The 25,414-nt window shown below is 42.8% G+C and overlaps 1 protein-coding gene across 11 annotated transcripts in view; it reads left to right on the top strand.

Moving 5' to 3' along the window:
• LOC125551417 (ubiquitin C-terminal hydrolase 12-like) overlaps positions 1-25,414 on the top strand; it is a 44,677-nt gene that overhangs the window by 4,065 nt on the left and 15,198 nt on the right. For 10 of the 11 annotated variants that reach the window (XM_048714667.1, XM_048714666.1, XM_048714658.1 and 7 more), the window contains exons 9-21: positions 1,002-1,100; positions 6,381-6,490; positions 7,696-7,770; positions 16,964-17,042; positions 17,133-17,279; positions 17,365-17,445; positions 17,536-17,655; positions 17,743-17,865; positions 18,433-18,510; positions 18,611-18,699; positions 18,795-18,903; positions 19,071-19,139; positions 19,231-19,341. In XM_048714667.1, coding sequence (XP_048570624.1) covers positions 1,002-1,100; positions 6,381-6,490; positions 7,696-7,770; positions 16,964-17,042; positions 17,133-17,279; positions 17,365-17,445; positions 17,536-17,655; positions 17,743-17,865; positions 18,433-18,510; positions 18,611-18,699; positions 18,795-18,903; positions 19,071-19,139; positions 19,231-19,341 — 1,290 coding nt within the window. The remainder of the gene's footprint in view (positions 1-1,001; positions 1,101-6,380; positions 6,491-7,695; positions 7,771-16,963; positions 17,043-17,132; positions 17,280-17,364; positions 17,446-17,535; positions 17,656-17,742; positions 17,866-18,432; positions 18,511-18,610; positions 18,700-18,794; positions 18,904-19,070; positions 19,140-19,230; positions 19,342-25,414) is intronic. The other variant, XM_048714665.1, reaches the window with a different exon arrangement.

Here is a 25,414-nt window from a genome sequence, read left to right as displayed (position 1 = left end):
TCCTCGTGAAGCTACCGCAGTACACAAAAGCCCATCTTATCTCTAAGAGACATACCGTCCTACCCACCACCACTCATTTCTATTCCCTTCTCATACCCCAAAACCAAATCGCCCCCTTTCTCTTCATCTTCTTCGCCATAGGAGCAGCCACAACAGCAGAGCACATGGCGGCGGCCTTTAACTCTCCAAGGCTAGCCTGCAGTTCCCCCCACAGCAGCAGATCACGCCCGTGCGCGCGCACCCTAGGCCGCCCCCTGCCTCCTCCAACCGCGCAAGCAGGCCAAGCCGACTCCCGCCCCCATCTCCTATCCTGTCTTCCCCTTCTCTCTCTAATCTCTCACATGTTTTCTCCAGGGAGCCCGCCATAGAGACACCACCCCTTCGTCTCGTTCCGTCTGCCGGTGTTGGCCGGATCTGCCGGCCGCTGCTAGTGTCCTCCAAGGAGCCCGCCATGGAGATCGCCGCCTCTCCCTCTCATCCGTCCACCGCTGGTTTCCTTCAGGGACCCGCCATGGAGGTTGCCGCCTCTCCCGTCTCGATCCGTCCGCCACCGGATCCATGGCGGAGCAGCCGAGATCCGCCGCCCAGGCGAGCGCCCATTGATGCCGCTAGTGTCCCTTGGTCTTTCCATCGATGTCGCGAGGCACATCGTGGCTGCGTTTTTCTCCCCTTTGTGCCGGTTCGATTTGAACTGCGGGTTGAATACCGATAAACGCAGGGACCTTTCTGCAAATTTGCCGCAACTGCGAACCCGACGGAGTCAATCCGTGCTTTATTATATTAGGGAAAGATGTCCACATTTTCTTATAGAATTTTGTTAACATATTCACATTAAAAGAAACAGTCACAAATCTCATGTTTGAGACACTTCGCATGTCTAAAACGTCATCTATTTATGAGCACGGGGGTACCTTCCATTAGCTTGAGAAATGCAGTTTCTCTTCTTCTCTAATTTATTTTGGTATTGTCTTGGTGACTGGATTTCAATCTTGATATTTCAGGATGCAAAAAAGGGTGTTCTCTTCCTCGATTTCCCCCCTGTTTTGCAACTTCAGCTGAAGCGTTTTGAGTACGATTATATGAGAGATACCATGGTTAAGGTTGGGACTGTCATACCTTGCTGATTCTTTTATCTATTATTTTACTTCTATAGTTTTCTACATATTGAAGCGGTTGCATATTCTTTACATTATTTATGTACTCCCTCCGTCCCAAAATAAGTGTCTCAACTTTGTATAAGACACTTATTTTGGGACAGAGGGAGTACATAATACCTGGTTTGTGAAAGTAACAAATGATGTGATTTGGATATTTTTATGGAATATTGGAACCGTAAGAATCACCAATTGTTTCCATAAACACATTATCTTTGAAGCAGCACAAGGTTGTGGAGCAGCTCCTCCACCTTTGTTGCTAGAAAGTGTACATCACAAGTGTTGAAAGAACTACTTCAACTTGGTGCGCTAGATATCCCTCTAGAGGTGAATATAGTCCGATATGGCAGCAGGTCAATAAAAAACTCCCAAAGCACAAGATGTAGTCCAAGATCTTAGACAAGAACACATAGTTCTAATATAGGTAATGGGTACATAGGCTGAGTTACAAACTAGAGGTATGGACCTCTATTTATAGGGCTTTGGAAACCTTCGCATCTCAACTTCTACTTATAGCTAGAAAACATTACGTGAGATTCAACATTCTACTCATAGCTAGAAGACTCTAGAAAACAATAGCCAGTGCTAAGAAAAGAAAAGCAAATACTAGACAGAGGAGTAGAATTATCTAGAAGTAGTCAAACAGATTTGACTTCTGTTTTTTCTTCTTCTTTTACTTCTCTCTATTGTTCCTCACCAATCTTGCATTAAATTATTTATGTATGTATGCATGTGTGTTCACCCTATTGCTGTACTAAATACTTTAGAGCTACTTTCACACATGGCTGCCAGTGTGCAGCATTTGAGCTAGGCCAGGTAGACTCAGCTTGAGCTCGAAACTATACTGACTTCGATCTTGAGCTTAGCTTGGTAACTCACATATACTAGTGGATACCCCAAGCGTTGCAATGAAAAGTTGAGCAAAGATTTCTCTATAAGAATAACAACTTAACAAGTATACCACAAACATGATTGAAAGAAAATGAGAACATGATCATTTAGTTTATGCACATATCATTTTTTTACAACGGATGCATAACAACAAATAAATAAATGTCTCAACTGTTGACATTTTGCATGTACATCTTGGCAGTGATTAAACACTGTTCTGAGTTAAGAACCTTTTTTTACCACCTTCCCTAGTCTCCATTAGGTATGAAGGTTATACCAAAAACAAATTGCAAAGGAGAAAAATCGTACGACCTAGTTATGCTAACCTCAACCTGTAGGTGCCCCTATAATCAGAGGTACAATCGGCAGGTTGGATACTTGAGTGTCATAGACACATTATCTAAAGCACCCAAATAACCTAACCAATTTATCTTCACTGCCTCAAAATTTCTTGTCTAAACGCTGCACTTAATATAAAAGGTAGTTTGTCAGAGTTTCGTATATCAAGCAAAAATTAAAACGGTACCAACAAAGTATTTGGGAAAAGCTTCCTCTTATAATATTTCCTTTGGCTGCTGCTTGTGTCTCCTTCAATTCGGCTTATGGTTGCTGCATATATCCATTTGAAAAATTTGATGAAAAAATATGTCATGTGGTGGGCCTTGGAGAAACACAAAGTCCCAACAAAGTACATTACCCTCATCAAGGATATGTACGATAAGGTTGTGACAAGTGTTCGAACAAGTGATGGCGTCACCGATTGCTTTGGTGATATCGTTGAAGATGTGAGCTATCAAATCAAAGCCAGATGGATGAAGTGGCGCCAAACTTCTGGCGTTATCTGTGACAAGAGAGTGCCACAAAAGCTAAAATGCAGGTTGTATAGGACAGACGATTCGACCCACAATGTTGTATGGCAGTGTTGGTCAACTAAAAGGCGACATGTTCAACAATCAAGTATATCGGAGATATGCATCTTGAGATGGATGGTGTAGCCACACAAGGAATGATCGGGTTTGGAATGATGATATACATGATAGAGTTGGGGTAGCACCGATTGAAGAGAAGCTTGTCCAACATCGTGTGAGATGGTTTGGGCATATACAATGCAGGCCTCCAGAAGCACTAGTGCATAGCGGACTGTTAAAGCGTGCTGATAATGTCAAGAGAGGGCGGGTAGACCAAACTTGACATGGGAGGAGTCCGAAGGACTGGAATATCACCAAAGAACTAACCAAGAATAGGGGTGCGTGGAAGTTAGCTATCCATGTGCTAGAATTATGACTTGGTTTCGAGATATGGGCTTCAGCTCTAGCCTACCCAACTTGTTTGGGACTAAAGGCTTTAATGTTGTTGTCTTTTCAGATACAAAGGGAGTTAACCTAAACACGAAATACACTAGACCTTCTTACCCTCTCCACCCTCTTTAAATTGGTGGATAGTAGAGATATCTCATGAAACATCTTCAAGAAACCTAAGTATCTTGAATCAACAATGGTCATAATTTTGTAGTCATAGAACTAGCTATGGACAGGGGTGCGTGGATTGTTGTTGTTGTTGTTGTTGTTGTCGTTGTTGTTGTCTTTTCAGATACAAAGGGAGTTAACCTAAACACGAAATACACTAGACGTTCTTACCCTCTCCACCCTCTTTAAATTGGTGGATAGTAGAGATATCTCATGAAACATCTTCAAGAAACCTAAGTATCTTGAATCAACAATGGTCATAATTTTGTAGTCATAGAACTAGCTATGGACAGGGGTGCGTGGATTGTTGTTGTTGTTGTTGTTGTTGTCGTTGTTGTTGTCTTTTCAGATACAAAGGGAGTTAACCTAAACACGAAATACACTAGACGTTCTTACCCTCTCCACCCTCTTTAAATTGGTGGATAGTAGAGATATCTCATGAAACATCTTCAAGAAACCTAAGTATCTTGAATCAACAATGGTCATAATTTTGTAGTCATAGAACTAGCTATGGACAGGGGTGCGTGGATTGTTGTTGTTGTTGTTGTTGTTGTCGTTGTTGTTGTCTTTTCAGATACAAAGGGAGTTAACCTAAACACGAAATACACTAGACGTTCTTACCCTCTCCACCCTCTTTAAATTGGTGGATAGTAGAGATATCTCATGAAACATCTTCAAGAAACCTAAGTATCTTGAATCAACAATGGTCATAATTTTGTAGTCATAGAACTAGCTATGGACAGGGGTGCGTGGAAGCTTGCTATCCATGTGCCAGAGCCATGAGTTGGTCGCGAGATCTTATGGGTTTCACCTCTAGCCTACCCCAACTTGTTTGGGACTAAAGGCTTTGTTGTTGTTGTTGTTGTTGTTAGAGCATAACATATCACTTGCTAAATAGGCGAAACCAAAACATGCATGTATTGTCATTCTTATGCAAGTACGTGTATTGTCAGATGCCGAATTAATAGTCAGATGCCTCTGTCCAAGTTCTATTCGTAGGTAGCATGTGGAGGGAACAAAATCTAAAGAAAATTAGAGATGGAAAGGTCTTTAGTGAGAGAACAACCGTTCTACAATCGGACACCATTAAGGTCATTGGAGGGAGAAAGAGTATCTGCAAGTGGTTTGTATGGTGTCACGGCATCCAACTTTCGCCAATTGATGACACGACGTTGGTTCTTTGTTTAGGGATCTTAGTGATATGGATTCAAATCAATTGGTGGGTTAAGCAAATCCAAAACAAAGAGAGGAAATCCGTAGACTCATGTATAGCTTGTAGTACATTGACATCAATGTGCAAGTGGAGGTCGTCAAGCACTCATAATGCACCTAATTAATTAGTTCCAAGGTCTTGGTAATGCTCCAGGTTTGAGACCCTGAAAAGCTATCTTGCATGCAAAGGCTGTATAGAAAAGTTGCTAGGGTATGTTTTTATTCAACCAATTGTGAGTTCTCCTCGACACGAAGCCGACACGGAAGCCTTGTACACAACCAACCATGTGCATGCCACAACTAGTCGGGCACATCCCTCTGATCGGCGGGCAGGTGTTCGAGACGATAACTGACACGCTCTTAGGCGCATGCTAGGTGATGTAGGGCAAACCCTAAGGTGTGGCCCAATCTTCACAATTGAGGTGAATTTGGGGAAAATCATGAAGAACACGAAGAACACATTGGGAAAACACTATCGGACAAGATTCAGACCAAGATACTGCTCATACCATAGAGTCAACACAAGATACACATGAATCCAACAACATCAAAGGAAATAACTAGGTAGTTTATCCAAATCTCTAGGAGAGATGTGTCTTGAGTGGTGATTAGATCTTCTCCAATCCAAAGGATGCGGAGGTCTTGCTAATCCAAAGGGATTCTTCTCCCTTAGGAGGTCTTCACAACAATGCAAGGTTCTCCGTTAGTAGGTCTTGATCAATGGAGGGGGTGGATGAACAAAGCTCTATCAAGTTTAGTCTAGATGCTTTGCTCACCCTAGAGAGTGGGGAAAGGTATATATAGTTCTAGCCATGAAGAGGTAGGAGGGAGGAGAGATACATGGGCTGGGCCTAAATCCGTGCGTGCGGGCACAAGTTGGTTACTCTGACTGGTGTCGGACATTTCGACAGGTTGGACGCTCCAATGATGGGAGTGTCCATCTCACTTGGGGTGCCTCCAAAGATGGAGTGGTCACTCTTCCTTATAGTTGGTGGTCGAGTTGATGTAGTCACCGGAGCTTCTTGTCAGACGATGTAGATGCCGGTTTGATCTTGAAGATACCTTGGAAGCATGTGCACTAGATTGCCGTCTTGAAGATGATCTTGGAGATGAAGATGACTTGCATTTGTTGAGCATGTTTTTGATGAGCTCTATTTGTGCGTCCATCTTGGTGTTGATGTAGTCCCACTTGGCATCGAAGTGATCATTGTAGGCTTAGACCGGATGTGATGTGCCTTCCCTATCCATATTGACACTCGAGCCCGGTGTGAGTAGAGAAGGGATTGAACAATACCAAAGTTACCTCTTTCTGATGTTGGTGAAGGATCAGGTGATCTCACAATTGACAATATGAAATGAATGCACTTGGTAATGAGCCTTGTCCAACCTCACACCTACACATATGGGTTATAGTGGAGCCTGGTAGGGATTAGTAGCACGGAATCAAGCAAATTAAAGTTCAAGATGTTGTCGAAGTTGGAAGCAAACCACAATGAACTCCAAATGTTATGCTAGTGTTCACAAAAGGATAGATAGAAATAAAAGAAAATCACACATAAAGATAATGAGAAAATATGCAGCTGAGTAGCTATTATCTTCTTCCACATGTTAAAAGATTAACTTTCCAGTTCTGAGCTTGTCATGCCTGCTTTTGCAGATTAATGACCGCTATGAGTTTCCTTTGCAACTTGATCTGGATAGAGATGATGGCAAGTATCTTGCTCCAGATGCAGATAGAAGTATAAGAAACCTTTATACTCTCCACAGGTGATTACTTTAATGTTATGCATTCAGTTGTAGGAACTCTGGATTGTTTGAAGTTGAAGTTGAGTAATTTGTCTATCACAGGTTCCCAATGGTTTAATATAGTAGTCTGGGGACTCACATTGCAAAAGACATTGTAACAGTAACATCTGTTTCTTTCATTTCGAACCTATTGATGAGCATAGGTTATTAGTTGCTATGCTTTAGTGGACAGGGACTTGAACGGAGGCAAATGTTTTGTTATATATGATAGAGGAGTGTTCCTGAATGATGATTCATACTTAGTCAACTATAAGAATCTGTCCACTGAAGCGCCTCCTTAGAATCTGCCAGGCATAAAAAAAGATCTCCTTGTCATATGAATTTCATATTTGTTACTAATGTTTGTCAAAATGTGTTTGTGCAAGTTCTAAATACGAATTTAAGTAATTACTCCCTCTGATCCATATTACTTGTCACTCAGACGCATATATCTAGACGTATTTCAATGCTAGATACATCTGTTTGAGTGACAAGTAATATGGATCGGAGGGAGTACTCCCTCCTTTCTTTTTTAGTTTGCGTATAACTCAGCGCACGCATACCAAGCAAGCCATCCGATGGGTTATTTTGGACTGTTTTATCCCTGCATGCAACGACCTGGAAAGATGTATGGCTATTAATACGCATGTAGCCATTGGCTCCTTTTTTCTCTATTCGTGCTTCAGTCTTCTTGGATTCTCTGCGCACGCTTCCCCTGCCTCCTCTATGCATGCATGCGTTTGGACTGTAATCACTATCCGGCTGCATGCACTGCTCTAAATTAGGGGTAAACTTGGAAACAGCTGCTGAAAAAGTGGATCACGCAGAGCATTTAAGGAAAAACAGAAAAATCTTAGACGCAGACTATTGAGGACCGGAGGGAGTACTAGTTAGGGCATGGTGTTTTCTTGGAAACCAGGCGGTAGTTCTTTTTTACAGAGCCAACAAGTCCAGTCCTGGTAAAAGCGAATTTAGTTAAATTGTGTTCCTAACCAGACAGGATCTTAACTATCTTAAGAAAATCTGGTTTGGACAATACTTGGGATCCAAATAACCTGTTGATTTATTTGTATAAACCAGTTTCTTGCAGACCAACCTATTGTGTCTAATACTAGTGTGCAAATAGGTATCATGAATTCCTTGCTACATCTTCCTTCTGTACTAATCTTGTTTATTTGCTTTCTCAGCGTTCTTGTTCATAGCGGAGGAGTACATGGTGGTCATTACTATGCATTCATACGGCCAACGCTAGCAGATCAATGGTTATTTCTCTAATGACTTTTGTGGTCTTCTAGTACCACAATTTACTCAATTAATTGCTTCTCGTTTTCTTATTCATGGCCACTTGATGGTAGCTGAATATACATGGATATACACGTGTCTCAACTTGACAACATAAACTAGCTTACTAGGACAGGTATTTGTTAGATGCTTCGCTACCATCCCAACCTAGTATCCAAAGTATCATGTGAATTGTTGTGCTTACAGATGAGAATAATGATAATCTTGGGTATAGTTTGTAAATTTGTGCAAGTATTTGTTAATTGGACCAAGTTGCTCTCTTTCCATCTCCCTCATCCAAGTTTTCATGAGATAACTGTTTCCAGGATTTTCTGTAAGCTATGACCAGTTAGCTAGCATGAACTCCATTGACTTTCTTTAGAATACATTGTCATTACTTGTTCCAATAGGTTTGGTTACTCTGACTGCACCCGGACGTGATAGACTCATAGTAGACTGTGGTATCTTAAGTTACACTTCTGGTGGTATTCGCTGCCACTGCGTGAATTGAGAGTTAGAGAGAACAACAGTTTTGCCAAGAATACATGAGATTTGTGTATCATTCAATAGACGAAGATAATTTTACACGGATGAGGTTTTATTTGGGTTAGTTTCCTTGCAGGCTCAAGTATTTGAGACCAAGGGTGTGTTTCAGATATTTTGTTTATGATGCCTAGCTAGGCAAGAACTTCTAGCTAGCACGAGGTAGAGCCTACAAGAGTAGCAAGGGAAATTATTTGGTTCATTTTACCATCTGACAAGTTAATTATAAAGATCTGAGCGTATGTTCAACCACGGCTTTGTTTTATTTGTTAGCATGACATTATGTAGCATTCACCTGATTCTTGCTGACCCAGTGTTATGTGGGCTAGCCCATCAAACTTGAGCCTTGTCGTTTAATTAGAGTAATAGGGGCAGTTCTGATGGGGCTTTGGGTGGCGGCCAAAATAAGCTGCCCCCTACCCAGCTTATTTTGGTAGCCCAACCTAAAATAAACTGCCAGAATAAGCTGGGTAGGGGCAGCTTATTTTGACAGCCACCCATATGCCCCAAAAGAACTGCCCCCCTAGTTGATTAAGCAAGTTCGTGAGGAAGGAATCCGGTTAGTTTAGAGATCTTATTAGAATTCGAGTAGATTTACCAGCTTGTCGGTCAGGTCTTGTCTACTATATAAAGGGCTGACCCCTCTCAATAAAGCAGAGAAGAATATTGTCATTTACTTTTATCTGTTTTTCAATAATTAGGGTTCTGTCAGTAGTAGATCCTTTCAGTTTTGTGTCGAAGATCAAGACCGTGGAGCAGATGAAGATCATCATGAAGCAATTTGGAGGCCTTCACATGAGCGGATGACTGGGCGCTCCTCGCCTAGCTGGTGCAGCGCTTGAGGGTGCTTGAGCAACTCTTGCTGGCCCTGCCCCACCACTAGATTCCGTGGCTGCAACAACCGCCCACGATGCCAACTCCGCATCCCAGGCCCGCACAGTTGTGCCTCTTGGCCTACGGGGCTGTTGTGCCTCTCTGATCCTCCTACGGTTGACTCAACTCCCACACATTCCTCGCCCGCACCACTAGCATATGTTCTACCGTCAAGCACTCCAGCGCCAACCCTGACACAATAGGTTCGGGGCCCCACCCCAGCTGAGTTGGCACAACATCTTCGTCAGGGCCTCAACTGCGACGAGATTTATGTTCAGGGGGTGTGCACAGTTCTTTATTGAGGCTGATGACTCCGACCACCCCCTCCTAGTAAAGCAATGAAGAATATTGTCATTTACTTTTATCCACCTTTCAGTAACTAGGGTTATGCAGTAGCATTGTTCAAAACATGGACTGATAAATCAATTAACTGGCCGATAAATCCCTTCTCAGTAGGTCACTTAGTAGCCGATTAACTGGCTGACTCGCCTATTAATCCTCTATCGCCATTCAACTATGCCCAGTTAACGAGTTAACGATTTCTACGGGAGAGCCAGTGCAGCTCTCCTGGCAGGGCAAGGATCTTGTAGCCCATTTCTGATAGTTTGCTTGGCAAAGCTAGTAGTTTATTTTCTACTCCATCCTGAATAGATGGTGTACAGTTTGAGTGATTTCATCCTGATTTAAGTGGCATGTATGTAGATACTCTGTAATCTTTCCGATTTACCCCTCATGCGCTCGGCCGAGAGTAATTATCGGCATTGCATGCGAGGAATTAAAGTGCCAACCGAGCGCATGCATACTTGAAGCAACACAAGGTTGTGTTGGAGTAACCCCACTTGGTTGCTACGAAGTGTACAACACAAGTGTTGAAGGAACTACTTTAATGTGCTGCGCTAGATATCGCTCTAGAGGCAAATATAGGCCGATATGGCAGCATGAGTTCAATTCAAAACAACTAGAGCACAAGATGTAATCCAAGATCTTAGATAAGAACACCAAGTTTGTTACAGGTAGCGGGGACCTCTATTTATAGGCTTTGGGAAGCCTTCACATCTCAGTTCTGGTTCCAAAATAGAGGCTTTAAGATGTATTCTGGTTCCAAAATAGAGGCTTTGGGAAACCAAGATGTAATCTGGTCCCAAATAGAGGTGAGGACCTCTATTTTTAGGCTTTGGGAAGCCTTCACATCTAAACTTCTACTTATAGCTAGAATACTCTAGAAAACATTACTTAAGATACAATGTTCCACTCATAGCTAGAAGACTCTAGAAAATAGTAGCTAAAGCTAGGAAAACAAGCAAATACTAGAATAGAGTAGAAGTATCTAGAAGTAGGCAAATGGATTTGACTTATGATTTTCTTTTCTTTTCCTTCTCTCTATTGTTCCTCATCATTCTCCTTTGGTTGTTTGGAACTCGACCTTTAGTTATCTTCATAGAGCGCTTCTTCTGGGTGATGGAGAGTCAAATGCGCAACATTGAATGTGTTGGATATACCCGTCTCGCTTGGAAGATCCATCACATTGGCATTATCATTTATCTTCCTCATAATAGAGAAGGGCCCATACCTTCGCTGCCTAAGCTTCCTTTTAACACCTAAAGGCGGTCTTTCTTTCGGAGGTAGACCATCACCTTATCAACAACTTGAAATGATTTCAGCTTCTTGCAGTCAACAAATTGTTTATATTCCTGATTTTGTACTTTTGAAACACAAGAATTTCTTCAAATAACTCGGTGTCATTATCAACAAAGGACAATGCTGATTTTGAGTTTCCCCTTGATGGTAGCTTCACCGGGTCCACTACATGTGTTGGAACTTTAGTGTAGATAATGGAAAAGGGATTCCTTCCTTTGGATCTATGCTTGGAGTTGTTGTAGGAGAACTCTGCAAGTGATAAAGCCAAATCCCATTGTCCCTTTCTTTCTCCACAAATGCAACCAATCAGATTACCCAATAATTTGGTCACCACTTCCGTTTGTCCATCTGTTTGTGGATGGGTAGTGCTAGAAAATTTTAAATCAGTGTTGAATTGCGTCCACAAAGTGAGCCAAAATGCAACATGAAACTTGCCACTTCTCGAAAGAATAGGTTTGCCACACGGAATGAAATGAGCCATTTTAGAGAATCTGTCCCATGACCACAAACACAACATCACTTGCTCATTCTGTTCTTGGCAAACCAAAGACAAAGTCCATAGTGATATTCTCCCATGGAGCAAACAGGAACAGGCAAAGGCATGTATAATCTTGTGTTCTGGACTTGTCCTTTGTAGGTTCGACATATGGGGCACTGTTGAACAAACTTTCCTGCACCTCTCTTTAGTTGTAGCCAAAAATAACGAGCCTCTAGGTTAGTCATAGCCTTGTCGTGTCCAACATGGCCACTAACAACAACAACAACAACAACAACAAAGCCTTTAGTCCCAAACAAGTTGGGGTAGGCTAGAGGTGAAACCCATAAGATCTTGCGACCAACTCATGGCTCTGGCACATAGATATCAAGCCTCCACGCACCCCTATCCATAGCTAGTTCTTTGGTGATACTCCAATCCTTCATGTCTCTCTTAACAGACTCCTCCCATGTCAAATTCGGTCTACCCCGACCTCTCTTGACATTCTCCGCACGCTTTAGCCATTCGCTATGCACTGGAGCTTCTGGAGGCCTTTGTTGAATATGCCCAAACCATCTTAGATGATGTTGGACAAGCTTCTCTTCAATTGGTGCTACCCCAACTCTATCTTGTATATCATCATTCCGGACTCTATCCTTCCTCGTGTGGCCACATCCATCTCAACATACGCATCTCCGCCACACCTAACTGTTGCACATGTCAGCCTTTTAGTCGGCCAACAGTCAGCGCCATACAACATTGCGGTCCGAACAGCCGTCCTGTAGAACTTGCCTTTTAGCTTTTGTGGCACTCTCTTGTCACAGACAATGCCAGAAGCTTGGCGCCACTTCATCCATCCGGCTTTGATTCGATGGTTCACATCTTCATCAATACCCCCATCCTCCTACAACACTGACCCCAAATATCGAAAGGTGTCCATCTGAGGTACCACCTGCCCATCAAGGCTAACCTCCTCCTCACACCTAGTAGTACTGACACCGCACACCAGGTACTCGGTTTTAGTTCTACTAAGCCTAAACCCTTTCGATTCCAAGGTTTGTCTCCATAACTCTTACTTCCTATTTACCCCCGTCCGACTATCGTCAACTAGCACCACATCATCCGCAAAGAGCATACACCATGAGATATCTCCTTGTATATCCCTTGTGACCTCATCCATCACCAAGGCAAAAAGATAAGGGCTCAAAGCTGACCCCTGATGCAGTCCTATCTCAATTGGAAAGTCATCAGTGTCGACATCACTTGTTTGAACACTTGTCACAACATTATCGTACATGTCCTTGATGAGGGTAATGTACTTTGCTGGGACTTTGTGTTTCTCCAAGGCCCACCACATGACATTCCGCGGTATCTTATCATAGGCCTTCTCCAAGTCAATGAACACCAACCTCCCAGGCATGAAACCAAACTGATTTTTGGTCACGCTTGTCATTCTTCTTAAAGCGGTGCTCAATGACTCTCTCCCATAGCTTCATTGTATGGCTCGTCAGCTTAATTCCACGGTAATTAGTACACCACTGAACATCCCCCTTGTTCTTGAAGATTGGTACCAATATACTCCGTCTCCATTCTTCTGGCATCTTGTTTGCCCAAAAAATGAGGTTGAAAAGCTTGGTTAGCCATACTATCGCTATGTCCCCGAGGCCTTTCCACACCTCAATGGGGATATAATCAGGGCCCATCGCCTTGCCTCCTTTCATCCTTTTTAAAGCCTCCTTGACCTCAGACTCCTGGATTCGCCGCACAAAATGCATGCTGGTCTCATCAAAGCCTCATTGAACAACTTGTCGAAGTACTCCCGCCATCTATGCTTAATCTCCTCGTCTTTCACCAAGAGTTGGTCTGCTCCGTCTTTGATGCATTTGACTTGGCCAATATCCCTCGTCTTCCTCTCTCGGATCTTGGCCATCTTATAGATGTCCCTTTCGCCTTCCTTCGTGCCTAACTGTTTGTAGATGTCCTCATATGCCTGACCCCTTACTTCACGGGCAACTCGCTTTGCGGCCTTCTTCGCCATCTTGTACCTCTCTATGTTGTCTGCACTCCTATCCAGGTATAGGCGTCTGAAGCAATTTTTCTTCTCTTTAATCGCCTTCTGGATATCATCATTCCACCACCAGGTATTCTTATCTTCGCTTCTCCTTCCCCTGGACACTCCAAACTCCTCCGAGGCCACCTTACGAATGCAAGTCGCCGTCTTCATCCACACATTGTCCGCATCCCCTCCTTCCTCCCAAGGGCCCTCCTTAATGACCCTCTCCTTGAACGCCTGAGCTACCTCCCCCCTTGAGCTTCCATCACTCCGTTCTAGCGACGTTGGCACGCTTATCCCGCTTGACACGAATCCGAAAGCGTAAGTCAGCAACCAACTTATGCTGAGGTACAACACTCTCTCCAGGTATCACCTTACAGTCTAGGCACACACGCCTATCTTCTCTTCTCGAGAGGATGAAATCAATCTAGCTAGAGTGTTGGCCACTACTAAAAGTCACCAGATGTGATTCTCTCTTTCTAAAGAGGGTGTTAGCTACAATCATGTCATAGGCTAGAGCAAAGCGTAAGACATCTTCTCCTTGATTCCTGATGCCATAGCCAAAGTCCCCATGTGCCCCTTCAAAACCTGTGTTAGATGTAACCACGTGGCCATTGAGGTCTCCTCCTATGAAGAGCTTCTCGCCGATCGGTACACTCCTAACCATGTCTTCCAGGCCTTCCCAGAACTCCCTCTTGGTGTTCTCATTGTGGCCTACTTGCGGGGCATACGCGCTGATAACATTGAGAACTAGGTACCCAACTACCAGCTTGACCAGGATAATCCGATCCCCACGTCTCTTGACGTCTACCACTCCATACTTGAGGCTCTTGTTGATCAAGATGCCTACGCCATTTCTGTTTACAGCTGTCCCTGTGTACCACAACTTGAAGCCGGTATCCTCTACCTCCTCCACCTCCTTTGCCTTCTGTCCCCTCCATTTGGTTTCTTGGACGCAAAGGATATCAACACCTTTCCTCACCGCTGCATCAACTAGCTCCCGAAGCTTCCTTGTTAGGGACCCTACGTTCCAGCTACCTAAGCGAATCCTGCTAGGCTCGGCTAGCTTCCTTACCCTTCGCACTCGTCGAGTCAAATGCGAAGACCCTTGCTCATTTTCCACTACATCGGGGCGCCGATGTAGCGCTCCACTAAGGGTGCGACGACCCGATCCTCGCTCACTTGCCACCGTATCCGGATCAAGATACGGCGCGCAACCAGGGGGGTGACAGCCTGGCCCTTGCCCATTTGCCACCACACCCGGGTTCCGATGTTGCGTGTCGCTGAGAGGGTTATGCCCCAATGAAAATCTTTTGGGTTTTATCTCCATAAGAGTGGCTGAGTTTTTCCGTTGGCTCGCCAAGCCTATCACAACCCTCCTCTACCCGGGCTTGGGACCGGCTATGTTGAGACAACATAGGCGGAGTTCCAACATGGCCACTAAGATCACCTGAATTGAGGTCTCTGATCAGTTTGTCAGGCCATGGAGACTACAGCACCTGCTCCTGACCTGCCGCTTTGCTCGTCAGACTTGGCATATCATCCTTGACTGGTTGCATATTCCGGTCCAAATTCCAAATCAGGAACCCAAAGTCATGGAGTGGTGGCTGCGCGCGAAAGAGCTCACGCTGCCGGCGAATGAGAAGGCCCTCAAGTCCATCACGCTTCTTGTACCCTGGATGTTATGGAAGCACAGGAACGCGTGTGTCTTTGACAACGCCACATCATCCATCGAATCGTTAGTGGATAGGATCAAGGATGAGACCCGATGTTGGGCAAAGGCTGGAGCCCAGGGGCTTCGGGTTGTTCTGCCCACAACCTGGGACGTCCATTGATAGTATGCATGACACTGCTCACCTCCTAGGAGGCCTGTTCTACCTTTCCCATGAAATAAAATGCAAAGGTCCTTTGTGTTTTCTCGAAAAAGTTTGTCACGTAGAGAACTTCTTGGATGCACAAACAATCATTTTTGAAGAGATAGCCATCTTGCACCAAATAGTCGTCACCTAATGGCTGTATGTGCTTTACCCAAACATGGCCAAAGTCTTCGTCACCTGCCTGGAATTTCAACCTCAAAAGAAATCAAGAGACATGCACGACAACTCAAAGCACTGGCTACTCGATTGGTTGCTCCAGATTTATGCACAATGAGATAGTTAAACCTCTCCGGATATGTTGTCCATCTTGCTATCATATGATCAACATGCTTTTGATTTCGAAAATGCTTCAAGGATTGATGTTCAGTGTAAACGATGAGCTCTTTAGGCAGCAAATAGACTTGCCATGTTTTTAAAGCTTGAAAAACTGCATACAATTCTTGTTGACAAGTACTCCATTTCTGCCTAGCTTCGCTTAACTTCTCACTAAAGAAAACAACGAGCTTCCTTTCTTGAGATAGGACAGCTCCAATGCCTACTCTATTTGCATCACACCCCAACTCAGAAGCCTTGTGGAAATCAGGTAGCACCAAGACAGGAGCTTGTGAGAGTTTTTGCTTGATCTTATTGAAATTAGCTTCAGTCGCTTCTGTCCATTGGAACTTTCCCTTCTTTAGACACTCGATAATTGGTGCCATGACAGTGCTGAAATTCTTCACAAATTGCCTGTAGAAAGTTGCAAGGCCACGAAAACTTCTTACATGTCCACTCCTTTCTTGATCCACCTGATAGTGTAGGGATTTGGATAATCATGAGTTTCAATATTTAAATGGTTCACCAAATTCTGCGAGATAAGATTCTTGCAGGTGCAATTATCAATCACCGACTTGTGCATTTGCCCTAAAATATTTTCTTCCGTTGTTTGTCATTAGGTTGTGGCGTGGAACATAGGAGACGCTGAATCACACATACCACCTGTTCACCTTTCTTCTTGACAAACCTCTTCTTACCCTGTACATCTTCAGATTCGTATTCTTCCCCATCGTCTTCATCATCATGGATAGCTGTGTTAACAAATTTCCTCAGTGGGCAACATTGACTTCTGATTCCCTTTTTCTTTTCCTTCTCTTTATTGTTCCTCATCAATACAACATTGCCTCCTCTCGCTGCATGCAAGGAATTAATGACCAAGCCGAACAGTTGCTGCGGAGAGCCTCACACATGCAGGAGAGAGGAAGTGCGTTGCTCGTGGATCTAATAGACTTAGCATAAACTCGAGATATTCACTGCATCAGTTACAGTTAGATAGTGGTGTTCTCGTCCAACATTGTATTCATCTGCTCCCTCTTTGGTCTATGTGCAAAAATTCCTGCGGCACGTATTGTGGGACGAAGGGAGTAGCAAACACCCATCCTTGCTAAGCAAGGCTAGAGTTAGGCTGGCCTAGAATCCAAGCACACCCAAAGATAGTTCCGTAAGGGTCTGGGTATTGTCAATGAGTCAAGAACGACGACTTGGTCTTTCTCGCCCAAAATGCCTAATCCAAGTCTGTCTCCCCTTACCAACGCCATAATCCTCTACGTTTACGGGCTTTTTCCAAATGGTAGTTGTCCTGATGGCAAGAATGTTTACACGAGTATGTTTCTGTTTTCCACATCTTTGCAAGCAGTTTCCAATTGTTGACACATTTTGGAAAATATTATTTTGTGTAACAGGTATAAATTTGATGACGAGCGTGTAACAAAAGAAGATACTAAAAAGGCCTTTGAAGAGCAGTATGGGGGTGAGGAAGAGGTATGTTCCATTTCACACCGATATTGAACAATTAATGTTTGTTCTACTCATCACCATCATCTACATGGCTCTCTCTTTTTGATTATGAAGTTACCTCAAATAAACCCTGGATTCAACAACACTCCATTCAAATTCACGAAGTATTCAAATGCCTACATGCTTGTATACATCCGTGAGAGTGACAAAGAGAAAATAATGTGTAATGTTGATGAGAAGGACATTGCTGAACATTTAAGGGTATGTAGAATATTATATTTCCCCCATCAGTTTTGAAAACACTACTTCATTGTGGTATATTTGAATGATGAATGTGGATTCACAGATAAGGTTGAAGAAAGAACAAGAAGAGAAAGAACATAAGAAGAAAGAAAAAGCTGAAGCCCATCTCTATACCATCATAAAGGTCAGGATCTGCTTATTGTAGTGTTCATCATAGCTTGGATTTTCCTTTTGAGTTTGTTGCTCACAGAGCTTCTTTTGAAACTGTATCCAGATTGCCCGGGATGAGGATTTAAAGGAGCAAACTGGTAAGGACATATATTTTGATCTGGTGGACCATGAAAAGGTCCGTAGCTTCCGAATACAGAAGCAATTGCCATTTAGTACTTTCAAGGTAACATGTCCCTGGAACTCCATGCAAGTTGTTATCGTTGCTAAAGATTAGTAATTTGTAATCTAACTGCTACAAACTGTTTAATAGGAGGAAGTTGCAAAGGAATATGGCATCCCAGTACAGTTTCAGCGCTTCTGGCTGTGGGCTAAGAGGCAAAACCATACATACAGACCAAATCGCCCATTGAATCCTCATGAAGAAACACAATCTGTAAGTTAAATTGTTGGAAAGTGAAGCTTTAATCTGTTATCTCATTTTGGTTGGCTTAGGTCCAGTTGACTATTCTGATCGCGGGGTTAGATCTACTATCAATGCAGTATGCTTTGCTGTGACATAATATAGAACTCTTACGAGGGGAATAACATAAACAATGTGAAAATATGTAGTCATTCCAAGGACTCGCCCAACTTCCAAATGGCGCTCATTTTTTGGATTTACCACCAACCAAACTTAAAATTACAGCAGTGTGTAGTGTGCGGATACTTGGGAAAAAGCAAGACCTTTATAGTTTGGAGTTGTTGAGTGTACAGCATTGTATAGTTTTTCTTCAGTGTGTTCTATTGTATATTTGTTCATAAATTTCGTTGCGCAAAGCTGGTTATTTCCAAGAACCAATTCAGTAGCTCAATCCAGTGTGCTTAATTGTTTAGATTACTTTAGAAAAAATTGTGAGAACAATGTAGAATCTTGTTGTGTTGCTTACATTTTGTTATCTTTCTATCAGCTTTGCTTCAATTATGTGCCAATAGTCCAATCACTATGTTTTCTTCTGCACAGGTGGGGCAACTGAGGGAGATATCAAATAAGGCACAGAATGCTGAACTGAAGCTGTTTTTGGAAGTGGAATTTGGACTGGTAACTGGAGTTGCTCGCTTCCTTTTCTGTATGTTATTTATTTTAGAGTATGTCTTGGACAGGATTCAGGTTGCTTAATTACATCTGATTACTGATGTAGGATTTGCAGCCTCTTCCTCCTCCCGAGAAGAGCAAGGAAGATATTCTTCTTTTCTTCAAACTGTACAATCCCGAAAAAGAAGTGCTTTGGTAAATTCTCTTTGAATTGCCCTCTTCACCATCCTTTCATATATATAACTGTAAATTTCCTTATGCTTACATGTTACATTCTTCAACCGGTGTAGTTTTGTGGGGCGGTTCTTTGTAAAGGCCTTGGGGAAACCTTCAGATATTTTGAGAAAACTAACTGAAATGGCTGGGTTTACCCCGGATGAAGAGATCGAGCTATATGAGGCAAGTGTTAAATCGACGATTTGATACATTTATACATTCAAAGTCAAGATGTCAAAGCTTAAAGTTTTCTCTGCTTTACTTACAATAGTCATTTTGAGGTTTATCAAATTAAATGGTGATAACCTTACATGACGATTGTACTTGAGTCGGTTCAATTTTTAATGCAGGAAATTAAGTTTGAGCCAAATGTAATGTGCGAACATATTGACAAGAAGCTTACTTTCCGTGCTAGTCAGGTTTGTCAACAGTGTTTCTTCGATTTGAGAAATGCAGAACTCGAATTAAACTGCTTACTTATTAATTCCCCAAATTTCACAATATTGCTAGCTTGAAGATGGGGACATAGTCTGTTTCCAAAAGTCACCTAAAGCAGACAGTGGTACTCAAGTGCGCTATCCTGACGTCCCTTTGTTTTTGGAGTATGTTCATAATAGGCAGGTATAGCATAATATGCTCAACTCATTTTTCTGTTTTATATGCTATTATGCTATGTTGGTCATTCCCAGGAAAGCTTTCGAGTTACTTGCAGCTTTCTTTTTCTCTTCACTTTGACTAAGATATAATACTCCCTCCCGGTTTATAAGGCTCACGCCTATCCCTATAGATCAACAATTCGACCAATGTAATACGAATTGTATATCAGGCGGGCCTTACAAACCGGAAAGGAGGTAGTAATACCACTGTTAAGTTCCTTTGGGACGGGGATCACTATATGCCATAAAAGTTCTTGAACAATGTGTAATTGAACAATAGGTAAAACTGTGTCTATAATAGCTTGCCACAGAACTTGTTTAAGGTCGCTATATATATATATTGGCAATTTAGACCATTTGCTGTCATGGTGTCCTGGCGAGACCAATCAATGTGATTGCCAGGGTGCCTATGCATTACTGGAGTTGCTTATGTCCCTTGGTAGGAAGGGAAGGGATGTGTAGAAAGAAGCAAAGGGTGGTGGTGGTGGAAGAGAAATCTGTGACGTGAAGGCGTCGCTGGGCCAATGAAATTTCCATAGTAAATGTAAGCGAAGGGAGTAAGATCATGCAGCACTGCCCACTTGAGGCTAGTCGGAGGGTATTGTTAGGGCCATAGTTGCCTGATTCGCAATTCGTGATTCGCTACCTCATACGAATCGGATTCGCTGGGGGTATACTTCTCGGATTTGCGAATTGGAAATTGGGTTAGTGAATTGAAACATTGGAATTCGCTGAACATGTTTGTCACAAAAGATTCAAGCTTGTACAAATATGTACAAAAAAAAAGAGAAACTGAGAGACAACAAGCACTTGCTCACCGCTTGTCTAATGGGCCAAAGCTCATCAAGTGAACAGCTAGGGCAGTATGTCACTAAAATTCCCCTCGAGTTCTTCCCATCCCCTACCTTTTACAGCGTCGCCACTTCTATGCAGGCCAACATTCTCTTCCTCTCACCCTTTGTCCTTGGTCCTCAGCTCCCTTTGCCACCATTTTCTTCTTGTGCAGGCCAGGGTCCTTTTCCTCTCTCTTATCCTCTCAAGCACAGGCACGCTCAGCCCAACCCTAACCATATACCAGCTGCCGCCCTGCCCTGTTCTGCCACACTTCTCCAAACATGCATTGCTGGGTGGCTGGCGCACCGTGGGTTCCTTCCCTTCAACGAATTGGGGAGCGAATTGTAACCGGAGCGATCTCGAATTCCGATCTGAATCGATCGATCTAGATCCGTGTTCAGCGGCTTGTTAGTGAATCCGGTAACTATGGTTAGTCGTACCCACCCCCCCAAAAAAAACCATGCGAGAGGAGATGCTTGCAGGATTAGAGGGAGGCGAGGGCAATGGTAATTCTGCTGTGTCTCTCTCAAACCGATGCCCCTCCAGGTAATAGCTGCAGGGACACACAGTTGGCGAGCTGGTGGTGCTGTGACAAGAGTCACACGACTGCTTTAGACGATCTTTTGTTGATGCAACACCTGAAGGGAAAAGTGATGTTGGCATTCTAATCTTCTGTACTTGCTTTCATCAAGAAAATACTCATATGGCATGCCAACTTCTTAATCCAGCCAGCCCTAGCTGTTTCTACTCTATTTATAGAATTCCGTCAAATATTCTTAGCCAGGAAGTTATTTCTATATGAGAAAGTTATCCCGTAACTGGCCTTAGGCCAACTTGAGATAAGATATCTACTTAGAGATGATATTTGTTTAGATGTGGTTGATAGGGCACATAATTTTTTTGGTATGGAAGAATAATCGCAATCTATCTCCCGTCTACTTTATCCTCCTAATTCCATATCTAAACGCTGATCCTGATCAGCCGTGACGCCTGGCGGCATTTTGACATAATATGACTTGATATTTTTCAAGGGAAAGAAGATGAGACCATGATGCTACTCTCTCCGTCCCAAAATAAGTGTCTCAACTTTGTACTAATTCTAGTACAAAGTTGTACTAAGCTTGAGGCAGTTATTTTGGGACAGAGGGAGTATTACCTCTGATCTGTTGGCCAAGGGCATTGGCTGCGCTGAGTTTGGTTGAGTTCTGGTGGATACAAGTGATGGTGATGTGCAGATCTGCAGTGGATCAGATTTCGCCAGTCTTAGGGCAACTCCAACGCAGATCACCAAAACGTCTGCGGACAGGGATAGGGGTGGAGGCCATCCAACTGCAGGCACCAAATGTCCATTGCCAGTTTTTTTTCTGTACCCATACTACTCAAAACAATTAAAGATAAATAGCACAATCTTAAGCAATGGAAAGATAAATACTCTAATGCAACAATAATTCAAATAAAAATAGTCAACCCATAGTCATCAGAATTGTAGGAACGAACCTTTGCCTCATTGAACTTGCGGTTTTTCTTGCCTGAGCTTTGGCCTCCTTCATTCCTGTTGAACATGGACTCCCGCTCAGTGCGGGTCAGCAGCAAGTGCTCCTCGCGAGCATCACCGATTTCTCCTAGACACTCCTCATGTGCCTTCAATCGTCCAATAATCTCTTCCACCGTCATGGTTTTAAGGTCACCAAATCGTCCAATAGTCGAAGCAATTTGGAGAAACTTGTTGGTGATGGCGCGAAGGAACTTCTTGATTGCAGAAGTCTCCTCGAACTTCTCGCTGAGTGCCCTGATCTTGTTGATGATGGTCATCAACTGGGCAGCAAAATCGTTAACCGACTCCGACTCCTTCACGCGCAACCACTCAAATTCTGTCTTGAGAGTCCACGTGCTCAGATGTGCAGTATCTTCATGGCCTCCCAAATCGCCTTGGTTGTCTCCTTTTTGGCCACCAGGAAGAGCATGCCCCTTGTATCCCTTGGTAATGGCAGCCAATGCCATTTGACCCTTCTCATCCGTGGGCACTTTAGGATCTTTTGGCTCGACAGCATCCCAAACCCTTTGGGCACACATGGACACCTTCATCTTGATTGACCATGCCAAGTAGTTGCTCTGTGTGAGCATAGGGTATTGAAGGGAAACAATAGCTCCTTTATCCATACCTCACTCAAGCTAATAAACCTGGCTCTGATACCAATTTTTAGAACCACTAGCTCTAGCTCTAACAGGACTTGAGCTCTAAAGGGATGTGCTTCACACGCACGTAGACAAAGAGCTACTACTAGTAGGAAACTTTATTCGATATCTCAAGTGCTACAAGCTTAGTATTAGAAGCAGGATAATTGTCGTTTTATAGGACTATACAAACCGGCTATGGTACCTTTCCTAACAGCTAGCTGGGACAGCTCAGTGCAAGCTTTTACTACTGTCCAGGTACTACTGCTGTCTCTCTGTAGCTCAAAATCAAATAAGACTGCTTTTTACTGGTGACAGCTATTGATGAAGAACACTAGATGAGGAAATATAAAAATAAAATCGCATGTCAGACTAGCAAACATGCGCCCGTGCGTTGCACCGGGAGAAAAAATGACTACTCATACACACAGCCGATGGCATCAACAAATTCCTTGAAATCTTTCACGATGTTGCATGACAAACAACAAGATAAGTGGTGTTGTGCAAAAACATAAAGTTGGAATGATTTTTACTGTACTCAAGGTGTTTTTAATTTATTAGATAACCAAAATATCTACCTAGTCGCAGTTATCTTTTTACGCCTTTGTTGTTGTTCCTCCATAGTGATTCCCAACAAATAGCCTTTGTTGTTGTTCCTCCATAGTGATTCCCAACAAATATTGCATTAGGATAAAAATAGAGAATACATTTTAGTATTCAACGATAACTTGTGCATACGAGCATTATTTTTTCTTGCTGATGTATGCGTTTGTAATTGTAATCTAAGTCAAGATTTAATTTAGTTGCAAACATATTAGTAGTTTAGTGTTGCAAACATATTAGTAGTTTAGTGTAAATCATCGTATCTGGGTCGGTTATTGTGCATTGTGCGAAATAGAGAGGATAATTGTATACTTGTTGTCAAGGTTGTCAGAATCGTGATTTTGAATCGGATCGGAGCTTCGATGGTAGGATCGCAAATCATAGAATCTTCACTATCAGAATCGTAGAAACGTAGCTTCTAAGAACTAAAATCGTAGAGTCATAGGGGTTAGTTTGAATCGTAAAGTCATAGAATCGTATAACAGAATCGCGATTCTGACAACCTTGCTTGTTGTAACCTTTAGCATATGGTAGCTGATTGGAATAAACATCCCCTTTGATGCTAATAATAGCGTTTGTGCCAATTTAAATGGTATAGGAAGATATATAATAGTCATTTTCAAAATACCCTATATAAAGAAAGTATTAATTAAGATTGCATCCTAAATCAAATTTTAGAAATGATTAACATGCAAGATGATAGCATAATTGGAATCTACACATTTTTCTGAGAAAATTTCAAATATAATATGCTAGATTTCGAGTTAGGATTAAAAAGATACGAATGTTTTAAAAAGTATTTGAATATGCTCGATAAAAAAATTAAACAAAAAAGTGCACTCACCTGGGATCGAACCCAGGTCTATCGGGTGGAAGGGTCGCACCCTAGCCATTGGACCGCTTGCATGCTAGTAGCAGATTTGTGGGCCGCTGGCTAATAAACCTTGTTCGGTGCAGCGACTTGTAAAAAGAAAAGAAAACATTTTTTTTGACTTATGGGTGGCATAGTGGGTAATTCGTGGCAACTTCGGGGGCAAATTTCGTGACGTACCGCTAGAAGCAGTAGCCCCTTTATTATTATGTAGAGATTTGTTTGGCTGCTTATACTCTAGTGTAGTCTTTCTTTTCTTTACTCTACCTGCTGTTTCTAGAGTTCTCTAGTTATAAGTAGCTGTGAGTAAAATGGTGAATCCTAAATAATGTTTTCTACAGTGTTCCAGCTATAAGTAGAAGAATGTGAAGGCTTCCCAAAGCCCTATAAATAGAGGTCCTCACGTCTACTTTTAGCAATCACTTCAAAAGGAGTCAGACACCCGCTTTCGACGCCGGGTGGGAGAGGGGGTAAACCACTATTCGATATCTAGCGTAGCACATTGAAGCTGTTCCTTCAACAGTTGTGTTGTACACATTGTAGCAGCAAGGTAGAGTTGCTCCTCCACAACCTTGTGCTGCTTCAGGTGGTATTAGAGCCCCGTTAATCCATACTAGTTCTTGCTGTTCTCTTTGAAAGCGAGCTGCAGCAAGCAATGGAGCAACCGGAGAAGAGGATGGATGCTGCAGAGCAACAAATCTAAGAGATGTGTGAAGATCTTAATCGGAGATTTGACCAGCTGGTTGAGATGATAATAAAGGGTGTCCCCCCTGCTACCAATGAAGGAGATTCATCAGAAGAATTTTATCTCCCAGAAGTTGGTGAACCATTTAATGCTTGAAACCTGTGATCATCCAAATCCCTACATTATTGGACGGATCAAGAAAGGAGTGAATATGAGGATCACCGAACAATGCAACTTGCCACTTTCTTTGGGCAAGCATTATTGCTCAAATGTGTTGTGTGACGTGGTTGATATGGACGCCAACCATATTCTTGGGAGACCTTGGCAATTTGATGTGGTACTACACACAAGGGCAAGGAAAATTGTTACTCTTTCATTATTCTACCAAACAAAACTGAAGGTAATACCTCTAAGGTGGAGGGGAAAACTATGTTAACTATCTCCCATACCTCTCATGAGTTTATGGAAGACTTGAAGGAGACAGATTTATGTGCTGCACTTGTTGTAAAAGGAGAAGAGCACCTGACTGTTGAAATTCCAGCAAAGGTACGTGGTTTATTGGCTGAATTTCAGAACATACTTGGAGGGCCACAAGGCCTGCCACCGATGAGAGGAATTCAACATAGAATTGACTTAATTCTGGGAGCAAGTCTTCCTAATCTTCTACACTGTCGAAATAAGTCCAAAAGAGCATAATATATTGAAGGAGAAAGTGGAGGAATCGCTACAAAAGGGACACATTCGAGGAAGTATTAGCCCATGTGCTGTACTAGCCCTGCTCGCGCCAAAGAAAGATGGGTCTTGGCGCATGTGTACGGATAGTAGAGCCATTAACAAGATCACAGTAAGGTATAGTTTCCCTATTCCCTG

The sequence above is a fragment of the Triticum urartu genome, chromosome 4 (genome assembly GCF_003073215.2).
Source record: "Triticum urartu cultivar G1812 chromosome 4, Tu2.1, whole genome shotgun sequence".
In the NCBI taxonomy this organism is placed as follows: domain Eukaryota; kingdom Viridiplantae; phylum Streptophyta; class Magnoliopsida; order Poales; family Poaceae; genus Triticum; species Triticum urartu.
The sequence above is the reverse complement of the archived record's forward strand: the minus strand, read 5'-3'. Positions and strand labels throughout refer to the sequence as shown.